This window comes from Marmota flaviventris, chromosome 10 (genome assembly GCF_047511675.1).
Source record: "Marmota flaviventris isolate mMarFla1 chromosome 10, mMarFla1.hap1, whole genome shotgun sequence".
NCBI classification, from domain to species: Eukaryota; Metazoa; Chordata; class Mammalia; order Rodentia; family Sciuridae; genus Marmota; species Marmota flaviventris.
This window is the reverse complement of record NC_092507.1, coordinates 53564573-53590656: the sequence shown is the minus strand read 5'-3', so window position 1 is coordinate 53590656 and position 26084 is coordinate 53564573. Positions and strand designations below refer to the sequence as shown.

Genomic DNA, 26084 nt, shown 5'->3' with positions numbered 1-26084 from the left:
CAACCAAAACCACTGGGACTCCAGGTGTGGTATGCTACCGTAGGTACCACTGTGAGGCTCACCACAAATACTAATGTGGTATCTTAAGTAAATCAAGCATCATATTAAAGCCTGTGTTTAAAACTCATTTCCATCAGTGGTAAATAGATTTTAGCAAAAGCACTGTCACAGAACCACAAATGGTATGGCTACAGTGTTGATGTTGAAAGTGCTAAAGAATTCTGGATTTGTCAGGGGAATGAGCATACAGTTTGGGGAGGAAGGCTCTAAGAATCATGAAACTTTACAGAATATGATGACACAAATTTTCTCAACTACAGAGGAAATGAAAGTATTGAGACAGCAGCACAGGTACACTTATTCCTTAAATTATTAAAATGATTATCCAGCTCCAGTTGAACTAATTTTTTATTACTCTGAGAAGAAAACAATGAATGTACCAGCTTAATTTAATATCTAATAATTTGTGAAAGTATGTGAAATAGGCATATCTTATTTTGATAAAGATATAATTAGCATTGAGAGATAATGTGTGAAGTCTCCACGTGTGCTGTTCTTCAAGTGAGCAATCTTGACATTAGGACCACTTGGCCTATACCTAGTACTGAAGATGGATTGTTTTAAAATGGTTACATCGATTTTCCCTGGGAACCATTTTTTCTTATGGATATTTTATAGTTACGCTGCTATCAAATTTCTGTATCTAGTAATTTAACTGTACACTTAGCTGAGCAACACAAAGAAATAACTAATTAAATTTTTTTTCTCTAATGCAATTTGTTTATAACCTAGTTGCTTAAGTCAACTTGCAAAACATTGGATCAAATCTTCCCTAAATGCATAAGGGGGACACATTATTCATTAAGTAGTATTTTATACTAATGCATTCTTTTCTGTAGTGCCCCAAAGAACTCTTCAGAGTATGTACATTACTTCTTCTTTCTTAAGTGTTAAATTTTGTTGCATTTCCAACACAGCACAGTCTTAATGAACTGTTGCCCCCAAACTCCTACCTCTACCCTGGGGAGTGACAGCCACAGTAAAATTGTAATTAGAGCGTACATTCCTTCCAGTCAGCATGACATTCCTGAACCACTTTTCCTCAACAACATAGGGGATCAAAACCAGTCAAATTCGCATAATGGTTATCCAGACAAAAGTACTGGGAAAATAAATCTACTGGTCTCCTTCCCAAATATAATGCATCTCAAAGTAAGATATAAACTCTTCCATTTAATAATTTATATAAATGCCTTTGTTGAAGAATAAATGACAAGTTTTATTATAAAAATAATCATTCTCATCACACATGTTAATGCATCCTAAAGCAGTCTCAGGGATCTTTCATAAGTATGTGGTTATGTATAACTGTTCCACCCCATTGGGATGGCTATTTGAAAGGTTATAAATCAGGAGCTATTTACACACTGAGATTTCTTGCAAATAAGAACTTTATGAGGCAAAACAAAACAAAAAAGAATTAAAATGCACAGCTTGCATTCATCTGCAGAAATGCTTCCCAGTTATGAGCTAATTACTATGCTTGGAAAATGCTAAAGCATTCATAATACTTTGGTTCTATTAGCATACAAAATTTGAATTTTGCAGACTTTAAAAGAGCATGTTTTTGTGACATCATCTGAGCATTTGCCTGAGAGCACAGGAATGTTATTAACATAAGGAAGCATATCAGTGTCTAGAAAAGTCTTCACCAAAAAGTTACCTCATAGGTAAAGAACTTCAGAAAATGTTAGAAAAATAAGTGGGTTCCTATTATGGTTTGGATATAAGGTGTTCCCCAAAAGCTCACGTGTGAGACAATGCAAGAATATGCAAGGAGAAATGATTGGGTTATAAGAACCTTAACCCAATCAGTGAATTAATCCACAATGGTATTAATTGAATGGTAACTAATGGCAGGTGGGGTGTGGCTGGAGGAGGTGGGTCATTGGGGGCATGTCTTTGGGATTTATGTTTTGCACCTGGTGAGTGGAGTCTCTCTCTCTGCTTCCTGATCATCATATGAGCTGCTTTCTTCTGCCACTCTTCCCATGATGTTCAGTCTCATCCGGAGCCTGGAGGAATAGAGCCAGCCTTCTATGGACTGAGACCTCTGAAACTGTAACCCTAAATAAACTTTTACTCTTCTAATTGTTCTTGTCAGGTTTTTTGGTCACAGCAATGAAAAAGATGACTAAAACAGCCCCTTAGCAAAGCAAAAGAAACAACTATGGAAAACAGCACCAGCTGAGAATGTGCCCCAAAGGGGGATGAACTATGACAGAGTTGCCCCTGTCCCAAAGTACTGCTATCCTTCTCTAATTTGCTGGAATATTTTTCATTTTACTTGGAAATGTAGCCATTCTTTGTGAATGAGTGTTGGTGGGTTAGGAGGCATTCTCTTATAAAAAATCCAGCTGCAACACTAGGGTTATTGCAGGTATCCAGAGTTTCAGATGTGGGGAGGAAAATCATATGTCATTCATTTTTTCAGTGCAGAACATGATATTTGCCATACTTAGAAAACTGATTAACAAGATGGGGAAGGTGAGGGAGAGCATGGGAGGAATAGATGAATTCTACATGGGGATGGGAGGGAAAGGGAGGGGGCAGGGGATTAGCAAGGATGGTAGAATGTGATGGACATCATTATACAAAGTACATGTATGAAGACTTGAATTGGGTGTCGACATACTTTATATACAGATACAAAAATTGTGGTATATATGTGTTAAGAATTGTAATGCAAAAAAAAAAAAAAAGAACAGTGTTACCTTAGATTAGGTAGAGAAAAGTGATAGGAGGGGAAGGCAGGGGATCTGGGGATAAGAAAGAGCAGAATGAAACAGACATTATTACTTTATGTATGTATGTGACTGTAGGTCCAATGTGATTCTATAATATGTATAATCAGAAAAATGCGAAATTATATCCCATCTATGTATGATATATGAAAGTATATAAGTGCATTCTACTGTCATGTATAACTAATTAAAACAAATAAAAAATTAAAAAACATCAAACAACAGATGGCAAGAAAAAAAAAAGAGGGGGAAGGTGACTGAAGTTGAAATAGGAAGAACCTGGAGAGTGGGGTGCAGCAGGCTAGGAGGAAGGTTGATGGTTGGGAGAACAGGTGAGCAAAACTCACAGAAGTATACCTGGACCATAAGGAGAAAAGGAGGTAGGAGGCAGTGCAAAAAGTAATATCAGAAAGACCTTGTACTTAAGAAAAGGGAGGGAAACTTCCACTATTCTTTTCCCAAACAGTTCACACTACCCTATTTCTAAGATCCAAAAACCAGACAAGTGGCTTCAGTATCACAGGTCAGCTATATTAAGGTTTAGTCTGACTTAAGAAGTTTGGCCTGGGAACTCAGTCACTAATTCATAGTAACACTGCTGTGGGAAAGTATTTCAGTCTACCTGTAAGCCAGGTGCCATGGCACACACTGTAATCCCAGCAACTCAGGAGGCTGAGGCAGGAGGATCACAAGATCAAAACCAGGAAAAGTGCCCCAGGTTAAATTCCGAGTACACCCTCCACACACACACACACACACACACACACACACACACACAAAGCCTACCTCTAAGACAGTTGTTTGGACTGTAATTGGAACTAGGCAGTTGCTGCATAAGAGTACTAACTTGTTGGCAATTTTTAAAATGCATTCTCAATTTGAATATAATCCATATGCTCTGAATTTCCAAATATATTCTACAATATATAGAAAAATGGAACATTTTATAAGGAAAAAAACATATCCAAAATTTGTGTCATGAGGACAAGACTTTTGTATTATACATTCATAGACGGTATACTTCCAACTGACATATATTATTTAAATGATAGTTGGGCACTGATATTTCTCTATTGAGACACACAGCAAATCTAATAATCTATCACTTCAAATGCTCTTTTTGCAAATAGTTTGTATCAATCTAGAAATACAATCAAGAAGTAATGCTTTAAGCCTACATATTAAGGCTATCTTGGTTATATGAAATATGTATAAGCAACAAGAATACTTTTGCAAAAGGTACTATAAATTGGTCACTATTGCCATCTGAGGGAAAGAAAAACTATTACAAGCCAACTAGACATTCAAAATGGTATCTCAAAAGAGATTGCTATTATTCTAAGGCAGGACAGATTATTGCTTGAAACTTAATTTCAAAGCATTAAGAAATTCTCACTTTTTGTTATCTTTTAAGCAAGACAACATCAGAATAAAGTTTTAACATTAAACTTTTCTTGTGTTAAAAGTGAAATTTATTATAATACAATAAGTGCAAGTGTCATGATTAAAAATGCCAGTTAAAATTACAAAGTATCTAAGTAATTTTCCCAATGTAAATATTGCAAATAACTTCAACAATTCTATATGTACACAGAATATTAAAAAACACAAAATCACATACAAGGCCAAAAACCAACATTGCACATTATTCTTTTAGATATTACTTTTCTCTTCTGGTTCCAATATCACACCAACACACAAAGGGTGTGCTGGTTACTAACATCACAAACCTCAAGGTGGAAGTGCTTTGTACATATATCAACAACCACATTAATGTTTAAAAACCACTGGCTTTCTTCTTATCAAATGGTTCTATTTCTTATATTTTCTTTTCTCAATGGGTCTTGGACAAAAAGATGAGTTAGAAAAACTATGATCATAAGATACAATATGACATTTATTTCCAATGATTTATTTAAAGGTGGAGTAAAGTTTTGAATGAAGCACCATTAAGTACATCAACATGTAAATAAACTCCAGCAGTTTGCTTTTGGCTTGCTCACTTGGCTCCAATATTTCTTTAGAAAGGAGAAGGGCAGAGCCATCAAGAAGAAATGGCAAATCAGAACTGCTGAGGAGTTGGGATAAGGTAGCATTAGGAAGGGGCTGGGAAGAAGTGCAAGACTAATAAGAGAAACTTAAAAGCGATGCCTATCTATTCTTCTCTCCTCATAACTAAAGCAGGGGCTGGTTCCAGCCCAGCCTTCCTCTCCTGCATACCAATGGGGCTTGGGTTATTTTGTGCCCTAGCACTGTGAAAAAGGCACTGCCTTTCAGATGATGTGAGGACTTTGCTTCCCACTGAAAACACTTTCCACAAATTTGGGAAATTGCCCATATATTACAGTTTGGAACAGTTCACAAACACCAAAGAGAATCTGAACTCCTCCTCAACATAAGGGAATTTTTTCCCACAAATGAGCAGGACTCCCAGAGAGGGTAAGTGATCGATCCAAGGGGAAGACAAGGAAGCTAGGTGTGATGTTTATAACAAAGTTCCTCAAACTCTAATGTGAATATGATTCACTTGGGATCTCATCAAAATGCACTGGGTCTGGGTGGTGGGCAGGAGAGCTTCAGATTTTATATTTCCAATAAGCTAGGAGATGCTGGTGTTCTTGGTCTATGGACCACATTCTAAGAAGCAAGGGTCTACAACACAGTGGGAGCCAAGTGTTTCTGAGCTATAAAAGACCTGCTTCAGTGTCTTCACCTATCTAAGCACACCTCCACACAAAAGGTTTAGATGGCCTGTATAAATGAGCAGCTGTCTAAAAGACTGTGTTAATATGTTTTCTGAGAACATAACTATGTGAACAGCCAAACAAATAACATATTTCAACTTCAGTAAAAGCTGAGGTCCATTATCTAGGAATTAAACTCATCTTTTACTTAGGAAGTCTTCCTTAAAGTGATCATGATATAAAGGTATAAAAAAACCAGCATATTAAATCCCATAGTAAAACACCACATGCACACACATATACATACAGTACAAATCTTAAGGAATACAATGTTCTCTATCAAAATAAAGTGCTACCATTGCTCCCAGTTAAAATCATCTCCTCTTCCAAATACCAGGAAAAAACCTTGAATTGTAAGAAAAATGACAGCATTGCCTGCCAGCACAAGGCCACAAGCTCCCCATTTGATCTGAAATACAAGAAAGAAAAAAAAAAGAATTAAATCCTTACTTTTTGCAAATCTCTACTATTATCTATATTAGAAACATCCAATGGAATATTACAGAAAGCTGCTAAAAGGCTTAGTAATGTAACAGGCAGAGGACAGTGAACTATTCAGTAATTAGTCTAATTGCTTCTGTGATACTTGTTAATTAAGTCTAGTATCATCCTTAACATTTTCCCTATTAGATATATTTCTCTGCTTATTTTCAGATGACAATGACTGCCTTAAGCAAAATACTTGTAGTATGATTATAAATGGTTCAGTTATAATATTGGTACTGAAAATTCTGCATGCACCAACCTCTTTCATGGAAAACAGGAATTGGAGCATTATGGATCTGTTTGCTTTTTTCTAGGCAAGTAAAAACTTTAATAATAATCTGCATTCAAATGAAAACAGCTTTCCAACTTGGCAGAAGGTTTTACAGAAGCACAACTGGGGATGAGAGTACCCTCTAGTGGGCATTTTGTGCTTTAATTTAACCAACGGAAACATCAATGAAAGTTTCTTCCCAAAACATGATGGCAGTATTAAAAGGAAAAAAATAAATATTTATAGTGAAACTAAGGAAGAGTTAGTCCAAGGCACAAGAATAACAAGGCCATGACAATCTTGCATTGAAAATATTCAATTCTTTTCCATCATCTTATTAAAGTTGAAACTAGCAAGGAGTTCAAGATCCTTGCTAATCGGGCTTCACCAACATTACTAACTTTAATCTCAACTACTCTTTTTTTGTTCCATTATATTGGACTGTTCTCTATTCCATAACATGCATTTTCACAATAGGGTGCCATTCCATATAAAAGTCTTCTTTACTTTAATTAAAACCCTATTTATCTTTACAGGCCCTGTCAAACCCTATTTATCTTTACAGGCCCTGTCAAAGGTCAGTTATAATTTCTCTCTTCTTGGTGCTCCTCTGACATTCTGATCAGGTTTCAATTACTCTATTTAGTACATCTATAGTATACTTACCTATCAGGACAGTGTCTGTATTCTTTGGGAACAGAGACAGTAGATATTAAGGAAACTAGTATCTACTCTTATTCCTGATGTTTTACAAACGGCAGATATTCCAAAGATATTTAATATTTAACAAATAGACAAGATTTGCACATACCTAACATTCAAAGCCCCTAATAAGAGTTTCATGAAATTTAAATAGAGTTGAGCAGAATAAAAGCAAAGAGTAGAAAACACAATGAACAACAATGAATCCAACAAAGTATACCAATAATGTGTGCTTTGGAGATAAAAAGAAAATTTCTATGTCAGATGTGAAGGTGTCATTTTATTCACTGTATCTTCTAGTAGCTACATAGATACCCCTCAATGTACGCCTATTGTATTGAGAATGAAGTCCATGACCTCATTTGCAAAGTAATTTGATATGATTTTCATTTAGATTAGTATTGCTAGTATAGTCTCTGTGTACTGCCTAATGACTCAACAGGCAGGGATTTAAGAACAATAATAGAGAAAGCTTAAAGTAGAAAAAACAAGAAATCATGATCTGGCTAAAAGTTGTAGGGGAAACAAAGAAAGCAATCTGAAAACATGGTCAAGATACTGAAAAATAGATCTAAAGTAGAGAAAGTAAAAAATTTATCTGGTCTTGAGAAAAAAGTCTAAGCAACAAAAATGAAACTGAGGTCCCTAACACAGGCTTTTCAAATAAATTCTCAACACAAACAAAACAATAGAAGACAAAACTTACCACAGCCACACGTGCAAGAATAACAGGAAATCCAAAGGCAGAAACAACAATCCCAGTAGTGAAGAAATACGCCAGTTCCCGACAGGCACTACTGGTTGCGTCAGAGTCATATGTGACTCTTTTGGCGATGAAATGGGGAATAGGGGAGATGGCGTGGAAAATCAGGACGAACAAGGGCCAGTATACACTGTCAGTTGGACCCAGAGGAGACCCAAAAAGAAAAGTCACAGTTAAAGACATACTATTGCCTCAAAATAATTATTCTAAATGTCAAGTTCAAAAAATTAATGAATCAATTGTGAATACTATAATATAGGATGATTTCTACCAGGAATAGGTTAGTGATGATTAAACTATTATTGGTTCATTAATATGTATATAGTTTGTGTTAAGAAATGTCTACACAATGTATAATCAAGAAACACTGTTTTCTGTATAACTGAGCTGCAATTTCTGTAAGAGCATAAATCTTAACAGTCATCTCTCTTTCCCTAAAGAATCTAGTACAGTGGCTTGTACTTGCTAATTTAATGAAGATCTTTTGTGTGCATGTATACTTGAAGGCTTTCAATGATTTAGAATAAAACCCAAATTCCCTGCCCTGCTCCACAAAAACTTTCATGATCTGGTACCACCTACTTCTTCCATTCATTTTGCACCATATTCTCTTAACTTCATTCTCTTCCATTCATTTTGCACCATGTTCTCTTCATTCTCTCAGCCTCTTAAGAGAATGAAGAGAATTCTCTTCAGAAGCCTTCATATTGGCCTTAGGGCCTTTGTATCAGCTGTGCCCTTTGCTTGCAATCCTCTTTCCTCTTCATAGCAATCATAATTGAAATGTCCCTTTCTAAAAGTGGCTTCACTGGCCACTCATTCTTAAGTACTTGAGGTCAACCTTGAGTATACCACCCACTTCTAATTTTCTGCAACGCTCCTATTCCCATCTGATATTTTCTTGATTATGAGAACAGAGATTAGATTTGTTTGGGTCAATCATTACTTATCTCCAGGGCCTACAATGAGGTCCTCCATTTATACTTGTTGAATGAAAGAAAAAAATAAATAAATTTTAAGTACGGAAGGTATGAAAACACATTAGTTCCCTAGTAAAAACATTAGATGTACTCCAATGATTATTATGGTAGATCACAATAATACTATAATGCAAAATAATAAAACTATTTTCTTTCCAAATTTCACTACTTTGCATTTATTAAAAATTTTTATTATCTGATTTTCAATTGTATTTTCTCTACGCATACTTCAAAAATAATCTATTCATGTATAACTTAAAAAAACAATAAAAATAATCTTTTCTTCATCAGACATTTCTTATGCTTCATTCCTTAAGGGAAAAGTCTTTACTCATTTTTATAAATACACACCATAATATTACACATTACCACATTACCACAAAACTGTGATAACACTGACCCACCCAGAGAGCCAGCACCTCTGAGCAAGGGTGAAGCCATGATATTAAAAGTCTCCCCTTTCAGCCACAGTCATTGAGGAGGCAGGATGGTACCAAAGAGCAGGGAAAGGGTCCTTCATCAAAAAAATTCAGGCTGAAACCACTGAGTATAGAGTTCCAATTTTAAAATAGATTATAGTATGTTTCAAGAATAACCAAACAATATTGCAGCAAGGAACACTAATAAGAGAATCTCTAGATCAAAGTCCTCATTTTACCAACAAGGAAAAGAGATAGAGGAAGAGCCTAGAACAGACCCAGCTGTCACCTGATATGCCCACAGCTAAGAGCTCTTAATTCTCCTGGAATACAGTGACAGTTTTTTCAAAAATAATCTGAAAGACTGTTTCCAATTATAGTAATTGAAAACAATGTCTAACTAAGAGAACTGTTTATGTAGAAGAAAACTTGTTTATATACAAAATTTAAACATTAAACTTAGTACTAGTCAGTAAATGTGTAGGCCAAGGGCTTACAAATATTTCTGTAAAGATCCAAATGGTAAATATTTGGGCTTTGCAAGCAATAAAGTCTCTGTCTCAACTACTCAACTCTCATTGTAGTACAAAACAACCCAAAATAGCCAAACACATGAGGTTGGCTGTGTTCCAATAAAACTACTTATAAAAAATAGGCAGCAGGTTATATTTGGCCTGTGGGCCAGTTTGCTGACATGTGGTATCATCATGAGTCACCATTGTGAAGACATAAAATTAATTTCTTTGTAATAGTAATGGATTTTTTTTTAACCTTACAGAGACAAAGTGAGTGTATCACAGAGAATTAAAACACCTGAATTTAGAACTAGTAAAGGAATGGAAAAACTTTTGGTCAAGAGAATCAGAACACGGATTTCACTCCCATCTCTGCCACTTATTTATTGCTGTATAATTTGGGAAAATCTTTAACTACTCCAGATTTTGGTTTCCTAGCTATGAGGATAACTTTTATCCCTAAGACTAGAATAAAGCAGCAGCTAGGAAAGTTCTGAGCAAATATAAATTATTGCTTAGATTATATTTAGGAATTCCTGTGATAGTTCTTTTTAATTCATCCAGGATAAATTTGAACTTTTATCAATGTCGTTAACTCCAGTTGGTCTTAGTCACACCATCTTCTGTCAATTTGTTCAAGCCAATCAGCTAAGACATCCAGGAACTCTGCCTAGTTCGGTCTTGACATCAATTAATAATACCTATTATTTCTACTGCCAATACCACTCTCCTTTTCTCTCTATCCCACTGCCACAGGCCTCAGTTTTGTTTGGTTCATGATAATGGCCCCTTAGAATATTCTACCTGACTGTAGTCTCAGCACTTTCCTATCTAGTCTCACATTTTGGCCAGAATGACTTGTTAACAAAATGCCCTCCTGCCACACCCATTCTCAAGATATTTTCCCAGCTCCCTGCCTGCACTACAAAACCTAACCTCCTCCAGATGCTATGCAGAGGCTGATCACATACTTTACCAAACCTCCCTTTGTGAGCTGTTGAATAAAGAAAGTTGTTGACTGTTCCTTCTCCCTGGAATGCCCTCTATTGTTTCATCAGCTGGAGAAACTCTTATTTATGCACCAACTCTTACCTTAAATACCCCTGCTTTGCAGCTCTCCATGACTGTTCCCAGGAAACTGAGATTACTCCCTCAACCTCTCTCTCCCTCTATTTTTTTTCTTTTTTTGGTACTAGGGATTGAACCCAGGGGTACTTTCCCACTGAGCTCCATTCCCGTCCTTCTTAGGTATTTATTTTGAGATAGGGTCTCTTCTGAGGTTCTTGCTAAGTTGCTGAGGCTGGTCTCAAACTTGCAATCCTCCTGCCTCAGTCTCCCCAGCCACCAAGTTGCTGGAATTACAGTATATGTCACTGTGCCTGGCTGAGATGTACTTTCTCGAAGTTCCCACTGTACTTTGCACACATCTCCACTACAGCTGCTGTCTTATTGACTGAACAGTTTGCCAGTCTCTCACAACTATAACCAAATGCTCTTTAACCAAACTCATTCTCATATCCCCAGCTGGTCCAGGTAGGAGTTCAACAGTTTATTAAATGAATACATTTACTTTAAAAAGAACTCTTCTCTGCACCAATACACCTGACCCTGAATCAGGGACTGAATCCATAATTTTGGCTTCACTAACTCAAGAATTAGAGATTGGTGCTAAATTGATCAAGTTCTCTAATTCCCATACTAATAGTAACAAAGACACACACAAAAAATAGTTCTTTTTGAAATGGTTACTTACCCATAATCCTCCAAGGCACATCCCAGCATAAGAAAAGTCAGCCCAATAGCCCCAGTGAAGGATAATGCCACAAGAGCTGTGAAATATAAAGCCAAGAGTTAAAAGTTCCATATCAGTGGTTCCCAGGAGGTAGAGGAACCAGAGGGACTGAGAAGTGACTACTTATGGATACAGAGGTTTTCGGGGGAGGTTATAAAATGTTACAGAATTAAATGATAGTGATGATCACATAACCTTGTAAATACACCAAAAGCCATGGAATTTTACACTAACAAGACTGATTTTATAGTATGTGAATACATCTCAATAAAATTTCCACTTAAGAGAAAAAAATTCCCAAATTTTAAGCAATGTAGCAATTTACTTATTTTATTGTTACTTTTGACTAGCAAATGACTATTATTATGAACTGCATGTTTGTATACCGGCTAAATTCATATATTTAAGTCTTAACTCCTGATGAGACAGTACTAGAAATGGGAGTCTTTGGGAGGTAATTAGGTTTAGAGGAGGTCATGAGTGTGGAGTCTCCATAAAGGGTTCTTATCTTCACCCCCCCACACCCCGCCCCACCATGTGAAGATTCTTAAACAGCCATCAGCAAAGCAGGAAACAGGCCCTCACCAGACAGCAGATCTGCCTGCACCTTGATCTTGGACTTCCCAGTCTTCAGAACTGTCAGAAAAAATGACCTTAAGCCACCTAGTCTGTGTTCTATCTGTTATAGTAGTCCAAACCCACTCACTCCTCCCAACCTTGCACTTCTTCTTCCCTTTGGAGGTTCTATCTGAGGACCGACCAGAGCTGCAATCTACCTTGCAAGTAAATCAGTAAGTCAGGGTGGCTCAGTACTTCTGACTTCACTCAATCTACCCTCTTCTCTTGAACTCTCTCTTACTGTCCAAATGCAAATTCTTATCATCTCTTGCCAGCTGCCAACCGTAACTCTTCCAATCCATCCTCCTGACACAGCAAAGACCTTTCAAATATACACACAGCTGGTGTCACCAATTTGTAATTACTTCCACAGCCTACAAGTTGTTCCACCACGTACCCCAACTTCTTTGCCAGTTTCAACCCTGCTCACTCTCCTTAAAAAAACAAGGCAAGTTCTTTCTTGCCCCCTGTCCCACATCACATTGTTCTCTCCACTGGAATATATTCCACTTGAGCCCTATCCCTCAGCAGATGAAGCCTTATGGACCCTTTTAGTTTATGTTTGAAGCACTGCTATTCTGTAAAAACAGCCCTCCTCCTCCCTGGAATGGGGTTAAGCAATCCTATCTATATTAGTTTCCTAGGATTGCCATTACAAAGAACCACACACTGGGTAACTCAGAACAGAAATTTATTTTCTCACATTTCTGGGGAATAGACTTCTGAAATCAAAGTGTTGACAGGCTGTATTCCCTCTCAAGGCTTCAAGAGACAGTCCTTTTATACCTTTTCCTAAATATCTAATGTTGTCCTCAATCTTTAGTGTTCTTTGGCTTACAAATACATCACTTCATTTTCTCTCCTGTATTCATATGATATTCTCCCTTCAGTTCCAAATTTTTACCTTCTTAGGATGTCAATCATTGCACTAGAGTTATCCTAAATCAGTAATAACTTGATTACATCTGCAAAAATTCTATTTCCAAATAAGGTCATATTCACAGACTCTAGGGAGTTTGAACTTGAACATATCTTTCTGGGAGGCATGATTCAAACCACTACAACATCTATGTGCTCCCACTGCATCTATGCAGTCTGCAGACACTTACATAGTAATATAATTATTTCCAGCCATCACTCAACAATAACATCTCATTTATTTTTTCACCCCAAGTCTCCAATATACAGCAGTTCCTTAATAAAAGTTGAATTCACTTATCTGCAAAATACTTTCTTCTCTTGGTCCTTTTCAGTTTCATATTCTATTTCCCTTTTTAATACAGCCAACATATACACAAAAATGTTACTATTTGGTAGTAAAAACTGTAATACTGAGATATTTGACATCTGTTTTCTGCACTGGCTTCAAATGGATATATTAAACACGAGACACCGTCCAGGTAAACCATGTTTACTCAACTGATATTGAGTATAAAAGTCAGCCAGAAATAATAAAATGTGTCTGCTACTCACAGCTCACACACTCAGAAATTCATACTGAACACACATGCATTCGCACATATACATATACTACATACATGTTTATGTAGCAGATATTAACTGGAGAGGGAAGATCTTTGTGTATGAATTTCAAGAACAGAAACTCCAACACAGAAACAAGTTATGCTCCTATTAGAAAGATCTGAAACGGAATGGTTTCCTACCCAAATAACAGGAAGCCTTCCAATAACTTCTTCCCCCTCATTCTTCCGAAGACGCACATATTAGAAAAGTGTTCTTAATACTTTTTCCCCCATCAATTGCCCAACGCAAAAACACATTCTGCATGTACACTACTTTCTTGTCTGTCTACAGATGAATACAGAAAACACTGAAGAAAGTAGTGTTAATATTTCACCTAATCTATGTTCCAAGATTAAGAGAAATACAGCATTTCTCGGTGTTTGCCATTGACACTGGCCTGCAGTCAACTCTGCCTATATGGAAAAATCATTAGGAACAAGAGGATTAAGTTTTCCAATGCCCAGCACACTGGAGACAAAGCCTCCTCTGTAAGAAAGTCAACAGGGAAGGAAAACAGGAGGAGAAGCGTTAGTTAGGGTGGACGTGTCAGGAAGTGGAACCTTTGTTTAAAAACTCGGCAGGGGACAGCAAGCGCTCCGAAGAACTGAGGAGAAGACTGGGAGTGATGCTCCCGGGCTAGCCCGAGTCTCCCAGGAAGTCACCGCTCCCAGGCGCGGCTCCACCTCGGGGCCTGGGAGACGCCAGGAAAGCGAAGGCCAGGGGTTTACGAAGGAACTCAGACGCTCCCCGAAACGCCCCTCCGCCCGCACCCCATCTTGCAAGGGGAGCGGGCGAAGGCTTCCCCAGCGGGAGAGGCGGGAAAGGCAGCGGGGCTGCGGGAAGCGATACCCCGCCAGCGCGCTGAAGGTGCAGTTCCAGACTGAGCCCAGAGCGGAGGTGGCGACAGCACCTCAAGACGTGCGGGCCAGGGGTCGCGAATGTACCTTTAACGCCCGCCATGTCTCCAGAACTAGGGCCGCGGCTGCTTCCGGCTTCCTCCCACCACCGGGCCCCAGCTCCCGCCCCCGCCCAGGCCAGGCCCAGGCCGAGGCTGAGCCGCGGATCCCGAACCCGCCCCCGCCACGGCCATGCAGGGCTTTGCCCCTGGAAGTACAGGGCCCCGCCCCTGCCACGCGGAGCCTCGCCTCTATTGGTCCTGATGCCTAACACTCACGACCCCGCCCCTATCAGCCTGGGATCTCTTCCCGGCCACGCAGAGCCCCGCCCCCGCTGGTCCAGAGCCCCACCCCCAGTCTCAGAGCCCCGCCCCCAGCTCACAAAGTCCTTCTGCCTGCTCTAAAGCCCCTCCTCGGCACACCCACCCTATTCCTGAGTAATCACTACGCCGGGTTAAGGCCCTCCTCTCAGGTCCTGAGCCCTCGGGGTATTCCTCGAACCCTCCCCAAATTTCGCCCTCAAATCTGTGGGTTGAGACTTCGGGCTGAGAGGCTCCCCTAAACTCTTCAGCTGGTTATCACCGCGATCCTGGCTGCCAGGAAACCTGCCTAAGATTGGAGACAGAGAGAATGGGGAGAAAGGAGAACACAGGAGGAAAAGTTAGGATCAGTTGAGGATAAAACACCCACTTGCAAACCGTATTTTGCTTTCTGAGCCCCCGTGTGTGTGTGTATGTGTTCGTGTGTGTGCCTGTTTGTATTTACGTGGGTGTATGGGGTTGGAGGCAGGAGCATCAAGGAACAAGGCTGGAGGAGACAGCCCTCTCCTTAAGATCTTGACATTTGCTTAGTCTCGTTTTACTTAATACAACGTTAGTACTTTCAATAAACTAAAGAGCCGTCTCCCCCACCTCGTTCACTTATACATCATGTAGGCTTTTTCTTATATCGGAAGTTTTCAGGAACCTTTAAATAAATAAAACTATTAGTTTTGTACCTAGGAGCTCTCAAGTCTGAAGGTAACCAAGACTAATCTTTAGATCTCTTATTCCTTATTCACGGAGTTTTGTCTTGACCTTAGAAACCATCTGGTCTAAATGCTTCATTTTATCTTTAGGGAGAGAAGGTCAGAAGTGGTAGGATTTATGCCACATAGCTATTTAGAGGAGGTTGGAAAGTGAAAAAGGAAAAAAAAGTTCTTCACTTAGTAAGAAAAAAAATAACAATACATTAAAACATTTTGGGAGAAACTACATTCATATAACTAGATTACACTACATTGTTATAATTTTTCTACTTTAATATTGTTAATCTACTATGACTATTTTAGAAGTTAAACTTTATCATAAGCATGTATGTATAGGAAAAAAACATAGAGTTGAGCACTATCTGCAGTTCCAAATATCCACTGAGGCTCTTGGAACATATCCCCTGTGGATAAGGGGACACCACTGTACCTGTTAGAGTTCCCAGGAGAAACTGCTCATCAGCCAAACCCTGATGAGGGTTTTTTTAGCTCCTTTATAAAGCACCAATTTATTCTAGAGAGGAAGTAGAACCTTTTCCATCTTAAATTAATGAGGATTTTCTATGGGATTAAATCTTCTCATACCCCCACCATTCTCAACCACCCACTGTGACTGGGAAAAGTCACATCTAGAGGTTTGCTGGAAACTTCCATGTTAGCCTGAGGCCAGTCCCACAGAACAGAAATGACTCTGGAGAAAACTGACAAGACTTCAGAGTCACTGCTTGGTTTGAGTGTCTAAGGCTTGCCAATAAAATATGAAAGACAGCGAGAAGCAAAAACTGAAATGTTTGCTCCAGGGTTATGTCTGGAATCATAACATTCTGAGACAATGTTTGTCTCCAGTAGCTCTCTGACCACACCAGCTGTCCTTTTAGTTTACTGAACACTCTAGAGAGAAAGTCATCTTGCCAGGGGCTTTACCTGTCTCCTAAAAAAAATCTGCTTTTGCTTTGCCAGATGTTGCACTGAGAAAACTGTTCTTCCATTTAGCCATTCCACATTTTCTCAAGAACAGAAAGTAAAACCTTGAATTCCTATCTCCAATCTGCCATCAGTAGGTTACTTAGATGTATAAGATTTATGGCCTGTGTCATGCTGCTTAAGACTACCATATAATTCTTGGGATGAATCTTAATATTTTTTCCTTGCACTCAATTCTCTCACTTTATGAGCGAGATTTTATCTCCATTTTACATACAGAAAAGCTAAGGCCTCAAAGGTAACTAGCCAACTGGAAAAATGAGATCAAAGTCCACAATGGATCTATGAACCAAATGCAGGAATTGTAGTAATTAGAAATAATAGTAACAGGGGCTGGGGATGTGGCTCAAGTGGTAACGCGCTCCCCTGGCATGCGCAGGGCGCTGGGTTCGATCCTCAGCACCACATAAAATAAAATACAGGTGTTGTGTCCACCGAAAACTGAAAAATAAATATTAAAAAATTCTCTCTCTATTTCTTCTCTCTCTCTCTCTCTTTAAAAAGAAAAATAGTAACACCTTTTGTTTAACAGGGCATTCAAACCATTTCTTGATTTGATATTCCCCTACCTATTTGTATCTTGCATATGATATACACAAAATATTGATTGAATTAACTATAAGTAAAAAAAGGTATGATCCCTCTCCTTCCCATCATAAAAGGTCATGGTCATCATCCCATAACAAAAGATAGGTTAACAAAAGAAAAACATAACAAATTTATTTAATCTAGTTTTATGAGACACAGGAATCTTTAGATTGAAGACCCAAAGACTCAAGATGAACTACTCATTTTTATGCTTATATTCAATAAAGCATGGACAGTCATGTAGAAATATGGTTGATCAAAAGGGGTATGACCCAATAGTGCTAGACTGAGGGTAAGCCCAATAAGGCCTGCCCAGATTTTTCTTGGCCTCTCTATGTACACTTTGATCCTCTAGGGCATGCAGGAGGACCCTTTCTGAAATAGGGATCTTGAGACCCACCATCAAACAAAGTAAGTTAAAGAATTTCTTTATGGACAACTCTTAAGTGGGGAAAGAAACAGTAATGTTTTTAGGTTTTATGGCTGGCTTGAGGGGAAAAGGGTTCTGGTTTCTATGACCACTTCAGGGAAGAGGAATTCTAGCTTCTATGGCCCGTCTCTGGGAAGAATTCCTGATGAGAAACAGGAGGACCGGAAAAGGTAAACAGAGGAAGTTTGCTTCTGCAGCTGCTTCTGAGGCCTTGACTTTGTGGTACCAGTTTCTAAGTCCCAACACAACAAATATTAGTAAGAATACCAAATATAGTATTAACTCTCCCTATCCTGCAGAAAACATTTACCTCAAACCCAACTCAGAGAAACTTCTGTGTTTCCACTTCCTAAAATGGGATTTTCACAACCCGCCTCTTAAAAAAAAAAACAAAAACTTTTTTCCCTAAGAATTAAGTGAGAAAGAAACACACACAAAGCAGTACATGGAAGATAGATGCCAGGTTTCATATTTGCACTGGGATGGGATATCAGGTCAATGCATGATTTAAACACAAGTATGACAGAGCACTAACTAAAATCAGTAAATAGTTTTCCTTCTTAATTATCAGCCACCACTTCTTGTGACACAGCCATTCCCTTTATAGAACATATAGTGCAAAACTATTCATTATGTATACAGGTCTCTTTCAGTCTAAGGAGACAGGAATAAGTGTCAAGGTGTAAGTTACTTTCATTTGCCTTTTTCTACTGATGTTATACACTCCCCGCAACCTGAGGTCTCATTTGAATTCCAGCCCTAAGGCTGACCAGAAGTGATACATACACTTTGTCTTATTATCAGTAACAGTAACAGTAGTTATGATAGTACCCTCTTGATAAGAAGTGACACACACAGTCCCTAATTCTTCTACCACGGGGGCCTTAGGATTTTATTTTACAAGTAATAAAGACTTAGAGAGGTTAAGAAACTTGTCCAATATAACAGTCTGTAAGTGGAAAAAAGAATTCAGACCCAATCATTTGGTCTCAAAGCAACACATACCACTATGTCCAAACATTATGGTTTATCTTTAGAAAAATCAAAATCTGCTTTTTGACCTAAATTCCCTGATCAGTATTTCCAGCAGGAACTGACCTGTTGCTGTGATAACTGTTTCAGGAATTCAACTTTTGTGCTCATTCCTTACACCATGATGTTTCTTCAGTGGCACTGGGATCCAACTTCAGCAATCTCCCAGATGTAGACAGTAGAGTGATGGGTCATATACTTTGGATTTTCAGCATGAATCTGCAACTTCTGTCCCTAAAGAATTAAAATATCTGAGACTTTCTATGATAAAGCCTCAGACTTCTAGGATTGATTTTGGAGTATCAGCACAGAAATGCACTTTTTAAAATCCATTAATATTCTAAGAAAGGAGACCAGGATTTCCATGCAGATTCTTTTTGAAACACAATATTCATGTAGAATGATCAGTGTGTGTGTGTGTGTGTGTGTGTGTGTGTGTGTGAGAGAGAGAGAGAGAGAGAGAGATGGAAGGGGAGAATAAAGTACAAGTCAAGAAATCCTGTCAAGTTATACTTTGGTGCAAATGTATTATATGCTTTTCATATTCTTTTCCCAGAACTTCAGAAGTGAATCACATCAGAAAGTATAATTCAAGTTTGTCATTGAGTGCAAAAATAACTTAGGTTTCTAAAAATATTTTGGAGCCATTTAATATACATTACAAATATTTTAGACCAATCACATTTTGTTGTGTATAACATATTTACAAAACAAAAAAATATATTACAATAAATATGAATGAAACAGTGAACCTGATCAACAACAAGCTCTGTCACAACCAGATATTTAAAAGGAATGCAAAAAACCTGTTGGTCTGCATTTGTTAAAGAGTTTTGAGATAAATAGGGGTCCAGAATTATAATGTATCTGGAAAACAGAGGGGGAGCCCCCCAAATTTAAATAAGATTCTTTCTCATTGCTAATTACATAGTGTTTAATGATGTTTTAAACTGTGAACATTAATGAATTATCCAAACATGATACAAAGCTAATATATAGTTCTATCATTTCAAAATGTACGTGACATCCACATAATAGCCTTTTAATTATTATCATTATATACTGTAGTTCACACAATATCTACAAATGTGAATGAGAAAAGAAAAAACAGGTCACAGCAACATGTCTCACATTCCAATTTTAAATAAGACAAGCACATACTGGATCAAACATTATTGTATAATACGTTAATAAATAACACCTAATTTGTTATGGTTACCTCGAACAGTTTACAGCTGCATATTTAAAAAGAGAACATTTTCTGCAAGTTTCACATTGTCAGTGAAATAAAATAAATAATGAACCTTTATAACTAAAAGAGAGAGAGAGAGAGAGAGAGAGAGAGAGAGAGAGAGAGAGATATTTGTGTAGAACCTAAAGTATTTTTGACATGCTGCTTTTCCAGTACAGTTTGCCACAATAAACTTAAGACAGAAACAAACAAACAAACAAAAAAACCCAATGATTGTCTTTTAAAAACAATTTTTGAAAGCTTTCACAACAATTGATCATAAACTTTTAAAGACCAGCATGAAAATCTTCTTGCCCATCTGCCTTGTGCACGTGCTCACCAAGAATCTACTGAAATCACAGAAGAGCAAACAGATGACTCCTCCAAATGAGAAGCTGCCAAAGCACTGAGCTGAGATCCAGCCAGTCTGAGGTCTGGAAAAGTTTCATTCTTGCTTTGTTTTCCCAAAGGTCCCTATGTGAATGCTGCTCCTATGGACCCACAGCTACTTTTAAAACCATAAACCCCACTGCAATAATCCAAAGGATCCAGATTCACCAGAGGAGAAGAGGGGACCTGGTTCCTCAAAGCAAATCCCAAGCTCCGTGACTCTGTTGAGGGGCATGCAGCTTACTTCCCACGACAGTTCTCTTCTACTCAACAGTATCAGGGCTGTTCTTATGACAACCACTCACAAACTTGGTGTTTACCAAGTCCATACTAGCTATTGGTCCTGACAAATCGTGAATGGGCCAAACTGCTTTACAATCTGTTTTCAGTTAAGAATGTTTTCTTGGCTAAGTAAAGAAAAACATTAAGTCTTATGGAAAAATTAGGAGGGTCTTTCAAACCAGGTTTGGAGTTGTGATAGCATTAAAATTTTTTCTTTAATCAACTACAGTTTTCTAAAGGGACAGGAAGAGAACAGCCCAACATCCTGATAGAAATAAAGATTTCTATAGCTTCACAATCCCTATTTTCTTTAGCCAACATTTGCACTAAATTGTATCTTATCCAAGAAGAGTGGGTGGCAATCACTGGAATATAGCATAATCCCTTCCCTCAATCTAACATCATTTATAGCTGTTAGTGCCCTTAACCAAAAGACACATACACTGTTATGATGAAGGCCATAGTAATTTCCATTTTAAAAAAATACTTGGTGATTCTGTTCCTGGAAGTTTTGTAAAGCCATCACTCAAATTATGTATTTCCAAGAGAAATTAAAACTTTCTTTAAAACTATCAAGAAATCCAAGTAATTCTATTTCACTTTTGTTCATTAATTTTACTCTCAGACAGTGAGATGGAGTGATGCCTTTACCTTTGGTGGCCTCAATTTTCCATTCCCCAGGCAAAATGCTGAGTAGGCTCCCCAAAGGGCAGGCTGGAATGTTGTATCCCTGCAAGATCATCTCACTTAAAGTTCCTTTCATGCTTTGGATCTTTTTATGGCAGGGACTTTGAAAAACCAAACATCCACATTCTTTATATCATGAGAAACTAATTCATGAGTAATTTGACAGTTAGTTTAGTACTGGAAATATGTTATTGGTATTTTTGGTTCATCTGTGAAAACCTCAGAATTGTGATACACACTAAGCATTAACAAAGGTCTGCAGCCAAGATAGAAAAGCTCACAAATTAATACAAGGGCTTTTGGCCTTGGTTTTCAAATTCAGACCAGGCATCATTTAACTCCATGAAAATCATCTTTGCATATTGTTCATAGGGTTGCCCAGTAGCCTATAAAAAAGAACAAAAACATACATTTAGATATCACAGATAAAAACTATATTTATATTCGGTTCACTGCTAATATGGGTTCTACATAATTTAAATGCTTTTCTATTAAGTCACTTTCCTTTTTTATTTTAATCTATGTGATTACATTATTATGACCTCCCCTGGAAATTCACATAAGGTAGTAGTAATTCATCCATAAGATTACAGAGAGCTTATTCGGCAACAAAAGATGCATCTCCATTTTCCAAAGGTATCTACCAAATCCTAAAGCTTAATGACAGCCTGTTTCCAACTGATTGCATTTCTGAACTCTTATTTTCCAATTTCTAATAAAGTTAAATTCTTTGAGACTCATAAGAAGGGCAGAAAGGATGTAAAATGTTTTGGGGAACTGCTATTGCCCTTTCAAATGACTGAAATTCAAACATTAATGTTGTTTCTTATTAAATTCTTCTATTCAAAGTAGTCAGAAAAAGTATCGAGAGGCAGAAATCAAATACAGGGGACTGAAGCACATATTCCCAGGAGAGGTTTTCCATGATAACTTCATATCAGGTGACTGGTACAGTTCATCTGACAGCTAGATGACGCTGCTCTGTTTCTATGGATTATATGAACTGCAACTGGGCTGTGAGGTAGCTGAAGTTTCTGATAGTTTGTAGCACTTGTGTGCATATGTACATGAGAGCCTAAATGGACAGTATCAAAATAATGATGAGGTTTAGTTCCATTTTAAAAATCTTGTCGATTCTCACCAACTGCCAACTACATTCTAAAGAGTTTTCAATACAATCCTAGCTAGCCATTCTGCTAAAATCTTCCAAGGAGAAAAGTTTTTGTTTGTCTAGCTCTCAGCCCAGTGATACGACTATAGGTCAGCATTACTTCCAAGCCCTAACACTAAGTGACTGGTGAATGCACATCTCTGTAAATCCCTCTTGCATTATTCGTATTATATAGTTTGATTTGCCCACTTCATGAAGATTAACTATTTAAACATCTCATTTTAACCCATGGACTTATCAGTTTTATTGAATAAATGGACTAATCAACCAGCGAAGTCAAAGTGTTTTGTGTTGATACATGCTCATAAAATAATGAAATGAGGCTCCGACAAGTGAGACAACAGGGCAGGCTGCACTCACTTTATCTGGATGCACCACCAGCACAGCTTTCCTGTACACTTTCTTCACCTGCTCCGGTGTCACCAGGTCTGCCATGCCCACTGGTTTCCACTTGGTCTCCCCAGCCCATAGCACAGTGTGCATTGTAGAAAGAAGGGCTCTGATATTTCTCTCTTTGCCTTCTATCCATTCCAGAATCTGTAAACACAGGATTAAGAAATTCAGATGTTTTCTAGTCTAGAAGTTTTCTACCAGGACTCTCACCATCATCTGTCCTGCTCCAGTGGCATCAAATACTTTGAGATACCCGGCATGTTCCAAGTTTCTTCTACCTGGAATGCATTTTCATCCCTTTTTATTATTTTAAGACAGGACTTTGCCTAGGCTGAACTTAAATTTGTGATCCTCCTGCCTCAGCCTCCCAAATTTCTGGGACATTACTAATCTTCAAAAGGCCTGTCAGAAATTTCACAAAGATCATTTCTGAGAGTTTGAATTCTTTCCTCATCACCCCTTCAGTTAATTATATACTCTGAAAGTATCCATGAGGTGACACCCACTTCAGTTTTGTTTCCTAAACTCAATAAATATCCCTTTTTTAAAAAGCCAAACTTGTATGGGCTACGGTACTTTAAACACACTCCTCTCATGATATGTGCTTCCCGTTATTGTAACTGTGTGTTCATCTTTCCCTGCCATTAGGCAGAACTGTTGGAGAAAATGTACTATTACTTACTTAACTACTGTATCTCAGGAACCAATAATATACCTGACACAAAGTACAGCTCATAAAGGCTTATTAATGAATCAATTCATTTAGACATTTATTCAGACAATGAACATTCATGGTTGTACACATGAGGCGATTAAGTTGAAGGAATCATAATAATGCAACTGCAGTTCGCACCTAACTGAGAGTGTTTGCTGTTGATGAGTGGTTCGGTCATGGTTAATGATGATTACTTTCCTAAACAATTGAATAACCAAACATGGTTTTAAAAAACAACTTTATTTTATAAAAATCTATCAAAGTTTGCTTAATGAATAAAGATCACAGAGACAGAGCATAAAGAAATAGTATTCTTTTTTGGAAAGAACAGTAAACCTCTGTGATGTTACCTGACATAAGAATCAAATGCAAATGAAAAATCATACATTGTTCTCAAAAAATATTAGAAGATCTATACATATACATCTAATATTCAGATATGTCAGGAAATGATGGAGAATAGCAATATTTTTTTCAAAACATAAGATTGATTTGCTATAAAAGCCCTGGTTTGGGAGAAAGATTAGACCCTGATCTTTCAATTTATTATACTGTCAGCATGTATACTGTCATCATGTAGCAATTCAGCCTCTCCAACTGTGATGAGCATTCCAATTACCTTAATATTTACAACCTCTTCCACCACTTCACACCTTCCACCAGCATAACCACCCTGCTGTCTCCAAGCTAATCCTCATCCACCCGTCCACACACACACAAGAGCCTCATTTACAGTACTTATTTCCTCACTTATGAAATAAAGGCATCAGCATCACTGATCTGCAAACTTTAAAAAAAAATTAAGAAACGTTCTCTCCCAATTCAAATTGAATCTCTCACCTAGACCTTCAAAATCAAAAAGTAGAACTTCTCTGACTTTAAAGTAAAGAAAGTTATTGGGGAGGCCAGGATGCACACATTCCGTCAGCCTCCTCCTCCTCCACCTCAAAACTTCCAGGTCTGATGCTACAAGAGTGGTAATTCCTGGGTGTCTAAACATTTCTATCAACAGAAAACAGATGGTGAGGGCTTCAGTCAATATAATTAAAAGAAAAAAAAAAACTTTCAATGTAGAAAGAGAAAATACAAACAATACATTCTTCCACCAAATTCTACACCATTCATCTTTAGAATCTGAATGCCATCTGAATAACAAAACCATATCATAAAGCGTGCTACTGCTATCTCTGATCATACCATTGGCTGTCAAGATGGCGCTAGAACAGGTTCTGATGACGTAGGTTAAAGTCAAAGAGGGCATTGCTCATTTGAACAGGTAAACAAAGGAAATCTGTATTTACCAAACCATGAAGTAAATTTTATTTTATTAAATAAACTAAGCAGCATGTGCAACCCTCCCCAAAGCCACTTAGCTATTAAAGGGCATGGCTGGGGAAGGGAAGGATAGGACAACATAAAGAAACAATAAAATATAAATTAATAGAGAAGTGATAGGAAGTCTAACAGAGGAAGGAGAATGGAAGAGGAGAGAGAGAGGACAGGAGGGAAAAGGAGAAGGGAAAAGGGGAGGATCCTGAACTGAAATCAATTTCCATGTATATATAAGTTTGTCAGGATGAATTCAATTACTATGCATAACTATAAACTCTAATAAAAAAAAAAGCAGCATGGTGGTACTCAAATCACAGCTTCAGGGACCAACTGAAATAGGGCAATTGCCAGAACATGATGCCTTCCAGTGGTGCTGTGGCAGAATGTCTGTGCCCTGTCCCAAATTCATATGTTGAAATCCTAATACCCAAGGTGATGGTATTAGGAAGTGGGGCATTTGGGAGATGATCAGGCAGTCATAATAATGGCTCCACACCCATGACCTTGTGGTGTAGGATAATCATATTGACAGGGACTCACTCACCTTTAATTTCTCAGGATCCATTTCCTTAGCCATTTCCTCCTTTCTCATCTCAGCTATTGTTCGAGGTCCCTTTTTGTCTTTGTGGGCATTGAAACCTTGACTAGACAGCAGGTCTTCAAAATCAGCTGCTTTTTGTTTCCCTTCTGCAATATAAGTTTTGAAAATCATTACAGGTTTTATTCTTAAACAGAATATCATCATGATCTCATAGGACTTGGGGTCTTCAAAGTGCTTTTACATGTATAAATTCCCCTTAGCCCTCACATTTTCCCTGTGAGTAAGTGTAGAGGGCAGGCTCCGAGTTACTCCATGACGAATAGAACATAGTTTTCACGCTGTGCCATGAGTCACTCTATTTTGAAACAAGTGCTGGGGTAGAATGACTCTACCCCTTGTTTGCACAAAAAGCCACCATTTTCCTAGCACAATAATAGGGCACAAATTAATAACTAAATTGTGCTGATAAAAATGATCACCTATGGGCTGGGGCTGTAGCTCAGTGGTAGAGCACATGAGAATCCCTGGGTTCGATCCTCAGCACCACATAAAAATTAAAAAAATAAATAGAATAAAGGAACTGTGGAAAAAAAATCTTAATAAAAATGATCACCTATGAACTTATATTGAATTAACCAGAAGCACATAAATGCATAGGTGTATCAAATCCATATCAGAAAAAGACAGGCCCGACTACTATATGAAGCAATCCACTCACATGAGAACATAGAAGGAGGAGCACCCCAAGACTGGACACAATGGTACAC

The 26084-nt window shown here is 37.9% G+C and overlaps 2 protein-coding genes across 5 annotated transcripts in view; both read right to left on the bottom strand.

The window, feature by feature from the left end:
- Nucleotides 1-4683: 4683 nt before the first annotated feature.
- Nucleotides 4684-14670, bottom strand: Leprot (leptin receptor overlapping transcript). Its single transcript, XM_027949518.2, has 4 exons — nucleotides 14563-14670; nucleotides 11438-11513; nucleotides 7714-7900; nucleotides 4684-5957 (listed from the first exon to the last, which is right to left on the bottom strand). Exons 1-4 carry the CDS (start codon nucleotides 14576-14578, stop codon nucleotides 5841-5843), a joined length of 396 nt encoding a protein of 131 aa, XP_027805319.1. The 5' UTR covers nucleotides 14579-14670; the 3' UTR covers nucleotides 4684-5840.
- A 4419-nt stretch (nucleotides 14671-19089) lies between these two features.
- Dnajc6 (DnaJ heat shock protein family (Hsp40) member C6) overlaps nucleotides 19090-26084 on the bottom strand; it is a 152984-nt gene continuing 145989 nt past the window's right edge. For all 4 annotated transcript variants that reach the window (XM_071618742.1, XM_071618740.1, XM_071618743.1 and 1 more), the window contains 3 exons: nucleotides 25321-25463; nucleotides 22697-22873; nucleotides 19090-21551 (listed from right to left, as the gene is read on the bottom strand). In XM_071618742.1, the coding sequence (XP_071474843.1) occupies nucleotides 21450-21551; nucleotides 22697-22873; nucleotides 25321-25463 (422 nt within the window). In that variant the 3' untranslated portion in view covers nucleotides 19090-21449. The remainder of the gene's footprint in view (nucleotides 21552-22696; nucleotides 22874-25320; nucleotides 25464-26084) is intronic.

Coding starts and splice junctions, on each gene's coding strand:
- Leprot (XM_027949518.2), bottom strand. Junction 7,901..11,437: donor TGTGCCTTGGAGGATTATGG/GTAAGTAACCAT, acceptor TCCAACTGACAG/TGTATACTGGCCCTTGTTCG. Junction 5,958..7,713: donor TTCTTGCACGTGTGGCTGTG/GTAAGTTTTGTC, acceptor CTTGTATTTCAG/ATCAAATGGGGAGCTTGTGG.